At 37.1% G+C, this 12,888-nt stretch overlaps 1 protein-coding gene across 1 annotated transcript; it reads left to right on the forward strand.

Annotated features, from left to right (window-relative positions):
• Positions 1 to 814: 814 nt before the first annotated feature.
• Positions 815 to 11,962, forward strand: rgs14b (regulator of G protein signaling 14b). Its single transcript, XM_084137925.1, has 15 exons — positions 815 to 944; positions 1,564 to 1,585; positions 5,105 to 5,274; positions 6,227 to 6,319; positions 6,423 to 6,566; positions 8,315 to 8,506; positions 8,584 to 8,701; positions 8,821 to 8,864; positions 8,964 to 9,155; positions 9,268 to 9,344; positions 9,735 to 9,861; positions 10,348 to 10,423; positions 10,847 to 10,899; positions 10,991 to 11,093; positions 11,186 to 11,962. The coding sequence occupies exons 1-15, from the start codon at positions 900 to 902 to the stop codon at positions 11,440 to 11,442; spliced, it is 1,713 nt and encodes a 570-aa protein (XP_083994051.1). The 5' UTR covers positions 815 to 899; the 3' UTR covers positions 11,443 to 11,962.
• The last annotated feature ends 926 nt before the right edge of the window (positions 11,963 to 12,888 follow it).

The following is a 12,888-nucleotide window of genomic DNA, read 5'->3' on the forward strand; positions in this document are numbered from 1 at the left end:
GATGTTATATCCTCAGACAAGGATTTAATTATTTCGGTTACATTTTTCCATTAATATTTTTATGAAACCGTAAATTGATCATTCATACCATAAATGTATTTTATTGTACAGTAAAGCTTTTATATTGTGAGGTTGTAATATGTGAACATTTTTTTGTGTGAATTTTATGTCAGAGGACCTTGAGTTTCAATGAAATCACTAGAGGGTTCTCAAACCTCGCTCGACGCAACTCTTTACGAAGGACTCTTGAGAGACACAACACCCTGTCAGACAGTCAGCCTCACAGCCTCAACAAGGTAAAAGCTTTGACTGATTTCAGAAGAGCCCTCATTTCCTCATCTGTCTACTGTTTTTAGGCATATGAAGTTACTGCCATGCTAGCCATTAGCTAAAGATCCTGTTATGACCTTTAAATGTTGAATCATCTCAAAACGGTAGATTTGCTGTTTGAAGAAAACCTGATTGAAGTTCATTAGCAGAAGTGCAGTGGTATATGGTATTTTGGTCATGATTGCTTGAGTGATAATGTTTTGTCTAATTGCCATGTGCTCTTTCAGAATCTGACCAGGACAGTGCTAAAACATGTCAATAACAACAAAACAAATGTTAAATGTCACAAATACCCAATCATTTAATTCCAATGAATGTTTTTATGCACAAATGACCTTATTCATTATGTAATGATGGAAGAACTGCAGCCATGGTTTCACTGTAAAAAAAAAAAGTTCAAAAAAGAGCTCTGTCTGAAACATGCCCACACTTCCTCTTGCGGCATGTTACCATGGTAAGACTTCCTGCTCGAGCAGGAAGTTATATTGTGTTCAGAGCTGTCTCAAACGCACATCAGAAACAACTCACTCATGCGTTTAATAATCTAAAGTACATGTGATTCCAAGGATATGTCTCTGAAAGGGAATAACATTGAGATATCCAACGGACTTAAGGTACGTTCAAAGAACCTGACTAAAAATGTATGTGCAGGTCTGTGTAAACACAGCGTTGTCACAAAATATGAATATGGCAATGAAAATGCATCTGTTGAGAATGAGTTGAACATTTTTTTGAGTTGAGTTTTTTTTAACCATATCAGGTCAAACTATAATGTTAAAAGTTCCCTTGAACTAACTAATGTAGAGTTGCAACTACTTTCTTTTATTCAGGGGGCAAAATAAATAAATAAAATGTTTTAGGGACTTGCTTGATTTTTTTCCCTGCAGATCATTGAAGATGTAAGCTATACTACATTACCCTCCGGGAATGAGACGATCAGAGAACAATAATATCAGTTAATATCCAATTTGAGGGAAAAAGAACAGCCATTTTATCTCAGATTCCAATTGTGTGTCTCATTTTGTTGCTCGTGAGCTCTTTCACTCAGCCTTTCTGGTGCTTGTGTGGGTCTCAATCGCCTGCAGGCATTGAATCAAACACCTTTTTTTTTACCAAGAAATGTGTACTTCAACTGAGTCACTAATACCACAGATGAATGTATGTCATGATCCAACATATTTTTGATTAGTATAATTATCACTCTGATCGATATCATTTCATTTTCTCCTACAGACACTGGCAGTATCAGATGGAGGTAAGTTATTCATTAATCATGTTTTTTTTTTAGAGGAGATGGAGGATGAACGATATGTTCTCCCCCATCTACGGCATCAGGGGGAAACAAAGGTCAGAAGTTCGTGCAGCCATGTGTTTTTATACTTTATCCACATGGTCGGCGAACAGTTCTAATGCAGTCATACTTATCACTTTATCAGTGACCTGTTTACATCCGGTTTTGGGGGTGGGGGTGTCGCCACATCAGTTTCTCTCTCTGTTCAAGTGTCATTGTGAGACAGAGAGATTGGGAGAGAAAAACAGGTGGGTAGGCAGAAAGTCAGACAGACAGAGGTATAGAAAGTCATGTGACTGTCTGGAAGTGAAGACAATCATTGATCGCACCAGTATAATCATCAAGCGTCTGATGCTAGTCATTCATAAAGTGTGACTCGAACTCATGCTTGGGAAATTCCTCTACTGCACATCAGAGCCACAAAAACAAGTGACGAGTGAGGTGTCGGAATAAAGGAAGAGAACTGTAAAAAGTGTCATCAACAGATTTTGGGTTGAGACAGTTTAGCAGCGCACAAACATTAATGGTGTCATATTGACGAGCTCTTTCTTTGGCATGTCTCACACATTCCCGCAGCCTGCATGAGGAAAGACAAAACAGGGCTAAATCAGCTCATGCGTCCTTTGACAAAAGATTGAGATTCGCTGACTGACATGTTTGTACACTGGATTTTATTTTCACGGTTTTATGTGCTGTGCTTTTGAATTGACTTCACATTCAAACGGAAAAGTGTTTAGAGCCTAAAACAAGATGACCCGAAGAACTGTGCAAAATAAAATTCAGCACTGATACTCGTTTTTTTGCAATATATCGAAAAAAATATTTGCTGCAATATTTAAAAAAAATATATTTTTTCAGATAAAATGGGACAGATCAACAGCAAAAATGGGATTGCTGTGAATTTAAATTTGTAGCATGTGTGTAAACATTTTATATTTAGAACATTTGTCATCTCTGAAAAGTAACAAAATTTGGCCCTGTTGGAAAACTTAAGGTGCTCAATCTCAGACCCACCACCTAGTAGTCCATCTGATCCATCATTTATCCAACTAATGACCAAAAAATACCCTAGAAACAATGTAAAAACAGCAACCATAAGAAGAAACACAGACTACCATGAAGTCGTGTCTCTGCTATAGCACCACTACTATTAGACCATTAATGAATAACTAGATTTGTGAAAAAGTTAGCATACGTTTACAAAAATGATTATATAATTTCAAAGAATATGACTGTAGTGTCTTTAAGCACTTAATTGCATATTAATTGCAATTAAATTAACATTTATTATAGTTTAAATTGATATTAAATGCAATTAGAGTGTTTTTTGACCCGAGTATCTTTATATGTAATATAAGTCATTTCTTCTATTATCATTGAAATGTGGTTCAAGTGTTCTTTCAAATGTACTGAAAAGCATTTATGGTAAACTAAAATATATTTTAATGTAATCTCTATTTGAATATATTTGTAATCACACAACTGAAATAATGTAGCTTACATGTGCTTTAGTATGTTAGTCAACACATCAGAAGTGTACTTATACAAAAGATTATTAAACAAAAGATCATTAAAATTTAAAGTATACGGTAACACTTTAGAATACTGTTGATTAACTACAAAGGAACAAATGAGTAATGCACTATTACCATTCTAGTAACTACTATTAACTAATAAGAAACTCTGATTAACAAATTAGTATAGCGTTCAGTCGAATGTGGTAGTTCACTATTAGCTAATCAGTAACTACTATTTTTTTCCATACCTCCCAGAGAACTACTATATACAGGTTCATAATTAACATGAATAATGCATAATTTATAATTAAAGATAACGGTAACCCACTAGTAATGACACAAGTGTTACTACATCCTTCTTAATAATTTGGATCAGTATTCTAAAGTGAAAAGCTTGATAACTACCTAATATTGCCTGAAGTCATTGTAAGCTTTTGCGATTTTTGTAAGATTTTGTACCACAAAAGTACCACATTCGACTGAGCGCTATGATTACTATATATAATAAGTTTCCTGTTAGTTAATAGTAGTTACTAGAATGTTAATTGTGCATTACTCATTTGTTTCTGAGTAGTTATTTATTAATGAAGGAACAGTATTCTAATGTGTTACCAAATATACTTAAAGTAAAGCTTTTCATTTGTGATGAATATAAAGTACTTAAAAGTGTTCTTAAGTTAATAAGCCATACAAGTGTACTCTCCTTAAGTACTATTAAGTGGCTTTTTATTTCCTTGATATAATTTCCTGCAAGTACAGTTTTTAAAAAAAAATATTGGCTACTTTAAAGATTTGAAGTACACAAATAAAATGAAGTGCACTTATTTTTCTCAAGGGTATCCAAACCCTTAGTGTTGCGTGGCATGGTTCATGTTTGCTCAATAGTAGGCTATATTTAATGACTTAATAATCCACTTTACCTAAAAGTTCATGTCAAACTTGATCTAATATGTTAAGGTAAAGTGGGTCAAAATATGCATAATCATGCACTATTCTATGTCATTTATGTCATATAGTATAAATAGAGAGAGTATTGTGTTCACACTGAAAATTCCAAATAGAAAAAGTGCACTTTAAATACCTGGATAATGCACTTAATTAACCGAAAAAACAAAGTGTGGAATGTTGGGACCTGTCCAAAATGGCACATTTCATTATGTACTTTTAGTCTTGTGGACTTACAATGGCTGCCGAGTCCATGAGACCATAACGTGTCCCATTTAGTCATTTTAGGTTTCAGAAGGGTGCTTACGAGCGCCCCCTTTTGGTCGATATGCGCCCTTGCTGCGCACTTTTGCCGACTCTGCAGCAGACGCCTACCCGACAGTCAAAGCAGCATTACGTCACAAAAGTGCGGACTCAGAAGAAAACAGCGAGTTTTTAGGGTGTCATTTGGGAAAGGGCCTTAGACACTTCACGCACTCAACTGTTGCAGCTTTAATTACATAGCGGAGGGGGAGGGGTATTCAATTCCGATGTTGAATGGACTGCATTTATATAAATGGTAAAATGGACTGCATTTATATAGCGCTTTCACAGACCTATGGCCACCAAAGTGCTTTACATAGCCTCACATTCACCCATTCACTCACTCATTCACACACCGACGGCGGTGTCAGCCATGCAAGGCGCCATCCAGCTCGTCGGGAGCAGCTGGGGTTAGGTGTCTTGCTCATGGACACCTCGACACTTGGTCAGGTGGAACCGGGGATTGAACCACCAACCTTTCGGTTTGTAGACAATCTACATGAACCACTGAGCCACTGCCGCCATATTTTGAATGACAAAATAACCTTAAAAATTTCATACACTTCACAGCTGAGTACATAAGTACATAGTGTATAAGTACATAGTGTATAGTGCGTCATTTGGGACACAACTGTCAACAGACCCTCACAATACACATAAATGCTTTAAGTTCAAATACCAGTGCTTCTCAACATCCTCTCCGTCTCGTGGGTGTTAGAACTGAATGTGCTGGAGACCGATGAGCGCACAACGCCGCAGTACTCCAGCAGTAACTCCAGTCTGCCCACCGTGCCCAGTGAAGGGACCAGAGGTGTGGGTCAGGTGGCCAGCTGGGCCGTCAGCTTCGAGAGGCTGCTGGAGGACCCCATGGGTGTACGCTACTTCACGGTGAGTGAACTAAACAAGTATCATTCGAAAGAGTGAATATTTCTGGACATAAAGAAGCACATCAAAATCTGAACAAATACACAGATGAATGGGCTTTAGGGGAAGATATTGATTAGCTTACTGTGTTAGTTATTTTCACTAATGGATCTTCTAAAAAGCACTTGAGTTTACTGGGTGGGAAGGTTGCTGAATGATCTACTAACTTCTAATATTGTCAATTTAGTGCTTTAAAAGCAATGCACCAATTCAAAGTTAAAGCACCACTTCTCCTAAAGGCAACTCAATATAAGTGTGATTAATTGCAATTAATTAATCAGCAAATTACGCAATTAATTTGATTAATATAGATTTAATCAAAAGCCAGCCCTAAAAACGGGTAATGTCTTACTCGGCAGAGAAAAGCAGAAGAGGTGTCCCAGAAATAAGCCTTTGCTTCTAGTTTCTCAGTGTACACGTCATATACTTCTGCACTTACTCACTTCGTGATAAACAGATTTTCGTAGAGAGATGCTGCCATGTTGCTCGACGCTCTCATTTGTTTACCGACCACGCAGAGCAAGCAACTCAACCCCAATTCATTGTGAAATGTGTAAAATCAGAAAAAAAAACAGGACGTGAGGAGGAAAACAGCCCACGGTATGAGTCACTGTAATTATAGGTAAATGAGGAGGTGTGGAGAATGTTTCAGAAGGGAGGCTGGAAGAGAGTTTGTGGGGGGGGAAGGAAACATTTGGGTGTTTAGGTGAGAGAGCTCTGAGATGGATAAACCTCTGTAAATTCCTCATTTGGTGGCCAACAGAGATACCAGCCAGAACCAGAAATTAAATTGTCTAAATTGTCTTGTTTTTAATAATAATACAGGTGATAGTAATTATCATGCCCACCGACACATGCAGTTCATCCAGATTTGAGGCATATTCTTAGCGTTACATTTTGTCTGTATGCACCAAAGGCATTTCTGAAATCTGAGGTCAGTGCTGAGAACATCTTATTCTGGCTGGCGTGTGAAAAGTTTCGCAAGATACCTGCCTATCAATCAGAGCAGGTAAATCTCCGTTTTGTATATCTAACCACTATTTTATCACTGTTTCTTGTCCTTTCTAATTCCTACAGAAAATGTAAAAATGACATTTGTTTTCTTACCCTAGCTCAAGAGAGAGGCGTTGTCAATTTATAACAGCTTCCTGTCCAGCAACGCAACTTCTCCCATTAACATAGATGACAGGGTACGAGTCGAGGAGAAAGATGTTCAAAACCCTCATGCTGAAATCTTTCAAAAAGCCCAACAACAGGTATGTGACATCATATCAGGTAGAAATGTCAATTGAAATAGATTTCAAGAGCATTTCATTGATAAGAATAGAGTGTAGGGAGGATTGACCTTGGTGAGGTAGATCTGCTACGCTGGCATGAGCTAAGGCCAATGTTGGAACATGCTATATATATATATATATAAAATTATGCTCTATTATGTTGTTAATAAATGGAAAGCAAAAAATTTATTTCATCACAGGGTTTCAAGAAAAAGAGTTTAGGAGCCTCTGCTCATGACAGTGCATCCCAAGTGCATAAAGCGTTCCATGTACATGGTTAGTGATGCAATTATATAAACTACACTCAAAAAAATAATCTGTTGAACGAACTTAATTAAATTAAGGAAAGGTTTTCCACGAAATTGAATTACATTTTTCCAACAAAATGGAATTAGTTTGAAATAATTTGTTGTAATCTTGTTGTATGAATTTAAATTAATTTAGCAGGAATGATCCTGCTAGATAAAGTTTTGTCAGGTTAACTACATTTAGTTTTTGTCCTGCCTTAAATCACCAACATTATAATTTTAGTTAATTTGACTCCACGGTCACTTCTAATGATAGACACTAGTAGTGTTCAATTGAATTAAAACCACTTTTTACATAGTAATATAATATTAAATATTACTTGTGCAGGTCTGCGAGTGAGGTTTACACACAGTGTATACTGAGTGCCCACAGCCTTCACATGAGGTTTAATGCGCATATAGCGCAATACTGAGCCCACAGCCTAAACACAGTCGCCACTCTTCTGCATAATGGTAACCACAAAATTCAAAAACATTACAAAAAGTCCTCTAAGCTTCTAACATAACTGAACATTAAACACTAACATTAACTAACAACATCTTTCCATTTACTGAAAAACACATAAAATAACACTTTTTCCCTAAATTGACCCTCTTAATGCAGTCCCTTGCAAAGCATGCTGGGAACTACAGATCCACTGCCCAGTTAGATGTCAACAACAATGATTCATGTAGTTTTCACACAAATTAATTAGGTTGATTGAACACAATTAAATTAAGTTGTGACAATATTAAACAATCGTGTTACTTTTGCTTATTGTAATTAATTATTTTAACAAGAGGCCAAAATTCTTTTTTTGAGTGACATCTGGTTAAGACGAACGAAAAATATTCATGTTGACTCAATTAATTAAATTTTTTCAATTTTTTAAAATTACATTGATTACATTTAATGAAATTAAGCTGGAATCATTTCTATGAAGGGTTGTGTCGTATATGCTCATTTTAATTAATGAAATTGAACAAAGAGCTAAAATCATTTTTTTGAGTGTAGAGCATTCCCATTATAATCAGCAAAGTTGTCTTCACTGCAAGAAGGCACCGTATTAAGTGTCTTTTTCAATCAATTTCAAATGCTTTCAGCTTCAATAACAAATTAGTAGATTTTTGCATCTGTCAAATAAGCAGGGGAAAAAACTGACACTGGATGCTATTGTAGTTTTGCCCATTTGTGTGGTGTAAAAACAAAGATATGTGTCATATTGAATAAGTTGTTACATTCGTTACGAAGACGTATTTGTTGTGTCATGTGGTAAAGCAAACCACTTTAGTTTAAGAACAGACAGCAATCATAACTCAATTATCCAGAGCTACTAAAAGCAATCAACTCAAAAGCAAAGAGCCCATCCTGCTTTGACTCCCTCTTGAGCAGAAGCGTCCTTCTTACCTAACCTCTCCATTCTCTCTTCCCCCATTCAGATCTTTAAACTGATGAAGTTTGACAGCTACACTCGTTTCGTGCGCTCACAGCTCTATCAAAGCTGCATGCTAGCTAATGTGGAGGGCAGGCCTCTGCCAGGGCTGGACCCTCGTGGCAAACCCCTCACGTCAACGAAAATCACCAGCAGCACCTCACCCAGAGAGCAAGTCAAGTTTGATAAAACTAAGGAGGTAACTTGACATCTCAATGTAAAATATGACTGTATTTGATCTTAATAAGAGATTTATATGAGTTTGTTGTTTTCCAGAGGTTAAAGGCGAAGACAAGTACACCAGAGGCTTATGATGTGGTAGAGAGAAGGAAGGTCAATCTGCAAGGCATTATAGGAAAGGACAAACGCAAAGAGAAGAGAGGGTCCTGGGGAGGTGATTTTATGATGTCAAAACCCACCTAACCCACACATGGTTTAAATAAAGGGCATATTTAACTAATAATAGGTTTTTAGACCATCTAATAAAATTTGTTCTCTATTGGCCATTTCCAGAATCACCTATCAGCTTCAAGACTGGACTTGTGAAGAGTTCAGAGGTAACTTGCTACAAAGTCTGTAGATACCAGCATTATACAATGCCATACCAGTACTGGTTTGGCATTGTATAATGGCATTGTACATATCTGTTGCTGCAGGTTGAGAAATTAGTGGCACGCTCTGCAGATGGAGGGGTTGATAAGTATTGCTGTGTCTTCCTGCCCGATGGTACGGCATCTCTGACCCCGGCCCGACCTGGTGTCACCGTCCGCAAAATGCTCACCGGCGTATGTGAAAAAAGAGGCCTTCCTCTGTCAGACATCATTATTTATCTACAAGGCAAAGACAAAGTAAGAAGTGCAAAACATTTACATGTACATTACTAGAGAAAATGTCTATATATGAACTTCTTTACAAATTTTTTTTATTTTATTGTGATCTCCCGTTGTGTGTCACATATAGCAACCGCTGTCATTGGACCAGGACAGCTCTGTGCTGAAGGATCAGCAGGTGTTTTTGGAACTGAGGGTCACATTTGCGTGAGTGTTGTGCAAAAAAAGTCACCCAAAAATGAAAATTCGGACATAATTTACTCGTTTTAAACCTGCATTTCTTTCTTCTGTGGGACACAAAAGAAGATATTTAGAAGAATGTTGGTAACCAATCAGTTTTGGTTGGATTCCATTATGTTTTTTGTCCATAAAATTAAAGTCAATGGGAACCGAAATTGTTTAGTTACCAGCATTCATAAAAAAAAATTCTTATGTGTTCCACAGAAGAAAAAACATCAGATTTGATACAACATGATGGTGAGTAAATGATCACAGACTTTTCATTTATGGATGGCCAGTTCCTTTAAATGCAAACAATCAGTTTGAATTGCCTGTTGTCACCAGGTGTTAATATGTGCTTGTGTGTTTCTCGTACAGGGTAAAGGTAGCATTCGCAGGTAAAACGGTAGCTGTTGTGGTGAAGTCAAATAAGACCCTGCAGGACGCCCTTGCGACGATGCTTAACAAATACCGCCTCAGGGCACAGGACGCCACTGTTACCATGGTGAGGGGGAGGTCTAGATTGGCCAGAACAAGTATTTTGTTCTTTGTTGAAACTAACAGTTTGACCTTTTTTGATGGACCACAAGATTACCTGTTTCTCTTGTTATTAAACTGCTGCTGCAAAAGTAGGACAGTGCCAGTACTAAACAATCATTTAATGTTTTATATTCATCAAAACCCTTACACACAGAAACATGAAAAACTCAGTACAGTCAATATGCAGAGGAAACCTCCACGTGCTCTTTAGTATTCTTCATAGTAATTTACAGGTAACATCAATTAAAAAAAAAACAAAGTAACAAAGAATTGTGCCTTCACACTCCTAGTGACCAAACTTCATGCTATTTAGACATACTAAATGCTAATAAATCTACTTGTCATACAATCCTAATTACTAAATATTATTAGAAATGACATTGATCTGTCTATATCAACATTTGCATTACATCAGCCATGTGCTCACATGTTTTCTGTCCTCTGTTTTCAGAGTGGAAGCGGACAGATATTAAGTATGAACACAGCTGTCACCTCTCTGGCCAATAAGACACTAATTCTAGATAAACGTATGTACAAATTCTATTTAAATTCTACATCTTGCAGGTTTCATTTTGAACTACTGAACAACTGAATTCACTGAGTGGGAAGACAGACACATGGATAGATGGGTTGATAGACAGGTAGATAGACAGGTAGATAGATAGATAGATAGATAGATGGATGGATGGATGGATGGATGGATGGATGGATGGATGGATGGATGGATGGATGGATGGATGGATGGATGGATGGATGGATGGATGGATGGATGGATGGATAGATAGATAGATAGATAGATAGATAGATAGATAGATAGATAGATAGACATAGATATATAGACATATAGACAGATTGATTTATTCTTACTCTCTGGAATCAGTCTTCTTAAAGGTACAGTTCACCCTAAAATAAAAATTCTAAACTGTTGATCAATCTAATCACTCTTGCAGGTGTTGATCAAGCCAGCGGCTTAAAAGGGAGCCTCTCACCTCCTTCATTACAAGTGAGTCTACAGCTTTAGAACAGCGTATCTCAATATCTTGATATTCTCCAGTCCTTCTCTGAGGTATAACCTCTCCTGCATCTGTCACCAGGATCGGAGAGGTGGTGTGGATGCGAACATGTTCCCTCCAGGGAATTCTCGATCAAATGCCCGACAGAAGAACCCTGGATTGAGGAGAACCTATGACATGGAGGGTAAATGATGATTACCTCATTTCTATCCTCGTAGAACACAACCTGCTTATCTAAATGTCTTTATCTAAATGTGCTTATCTCGGGACTTTCAGGTTTGGTGGAGTTGTTAAACCGAGCACAGACCTGCAGTGCTGATGATCAGCGAGGTCTCCTGAAGAAAGAACATCTAATGCTGCCTCAGTTCCTTCAGTTACCCCTGGAGGAGGCTGAGAATGACACATCGCTGGAGGAGTCCTGCTCCAGTATGGGGTCTCTTGAAGGGGATTCTCCTGCAGGACAATCAGACACATTAGGGGAGGGGCCATCTGAGAGCCAGTGCTCAAACCCAGCCCGAGAAACTGTGGTGTGAGCTTAATGGACCTGTTACATCCTTTGCTTCAATGATCAGTCACACTGGAACATGAAGAATAGAGAATAATGTTTCAGGGAAGTGAATGTGACGGTCTTAAATGATGGACACTTGTTATTAGGATTATTATTTTTTTGATAAAAGCAGATGCTACGAAATATTGTTTACAGTAGATGTGATTCTGCACATGTTAATGTCTAGCTGCTTGTATTTATTTCAAATTTATTCACATAACAAAAATACATTCTGTCTGTTTTAATGAAGACATGCATTGCGTAATTCCCTTAAAGTTTTTATTGAGGTTTTCAAAACCATTCGAAATTGGTATTTGGGAACACTTTATTATGTACACTTTACTACATTAAAATGAGTTGATCATGAACGAGCAAATAAAGCAAATAAAGCATCTATTAGTTTATGTAAAAGTTAACATCATTATTTTCAGGTCTTTAATGACTTTAACAAATCCATTAATGGGAAACAGGATATTTTCAATAAAAAAAGGACAAGACTTTTTCCATTGTGACTTGATCGGATAATGAAAGTATGACTCCATTCCAGTATGAAGTCAGACCTCCTGAAAAAATACCTTCTAGTGAGTACTTTTGACTAGAGTATGAAGGCTCAAGTTCACCTTGAGTGCATCTAATGGTTCTTTTTCATCTATGGTAATATAAAATATTTTAAATAATTTGTAAATTATTGGTACATAAAATACATAACCGCATTAACCGTCCTGAGATATCGCGGCAACTGTGACAGTCACAGCCCTAGACTCTGTAAACCGTATAAATAATATAAAGTGGCAGTCAATCATTTTGCCCATTTTCAGTGGGCAGTTCATATGGTAAAATGAAAGCTGAGCATGTGATAGATGAACTTGGATCAGTTATCATTTTAGAAGGGTGCAAAATATTCACAATATTTCAATATTTTTCAGCAATAAGAAGACAATCAAGTAATCAAAAAGCAAGAGTTAAACTTTTTTTTAATCACCGGAGGGATCTAAGCACATGAAAACAGATGCCGAGCTTGCTTTTTTCCTGCTAGACAGGTAAAACATGTTTAAATGAGTTGGCGGAAGTTTTAGAATAACTAACATCCTTTACTTTACCTTTGAGTGGAATTAAATTAAGGCAGTATGGTTTTAGAGAAGTTGCATAACTCTACAACTATAGGCTACAGACTGTATTATTTAAAGGTACACAATGTAACTTTTGGCCCTCTAGCGGTTAAAAAACAAAACTGCATGTACTTTGTGGAAGAACATTGTTTTGGTTGTGCTTTGGCTCTGCTTGACTGCGGACAAATATGGTTATCCTACAGCTCATATAACATTCACTACTACTATGCTTAATAGATATAACCAGTTTAGATGGAAGTGGATCTCAAGCTGACTAGCTGAAGACATTACTGTAGCTATAATAGACACAGTACTTCCTTGAA

The sequence above is a fragment of the Abramis brama genome (genome assembly GCF_963993115.1).
Source record: "Abramis brama genome assembly, chromosome: 15".
NCBI classification, from domain to species: Eukaryota; Metazoa; Chordata; class Actinopteri; order Cypriniformes; family Leuciscidae; genus Abramis; species Abramis brama.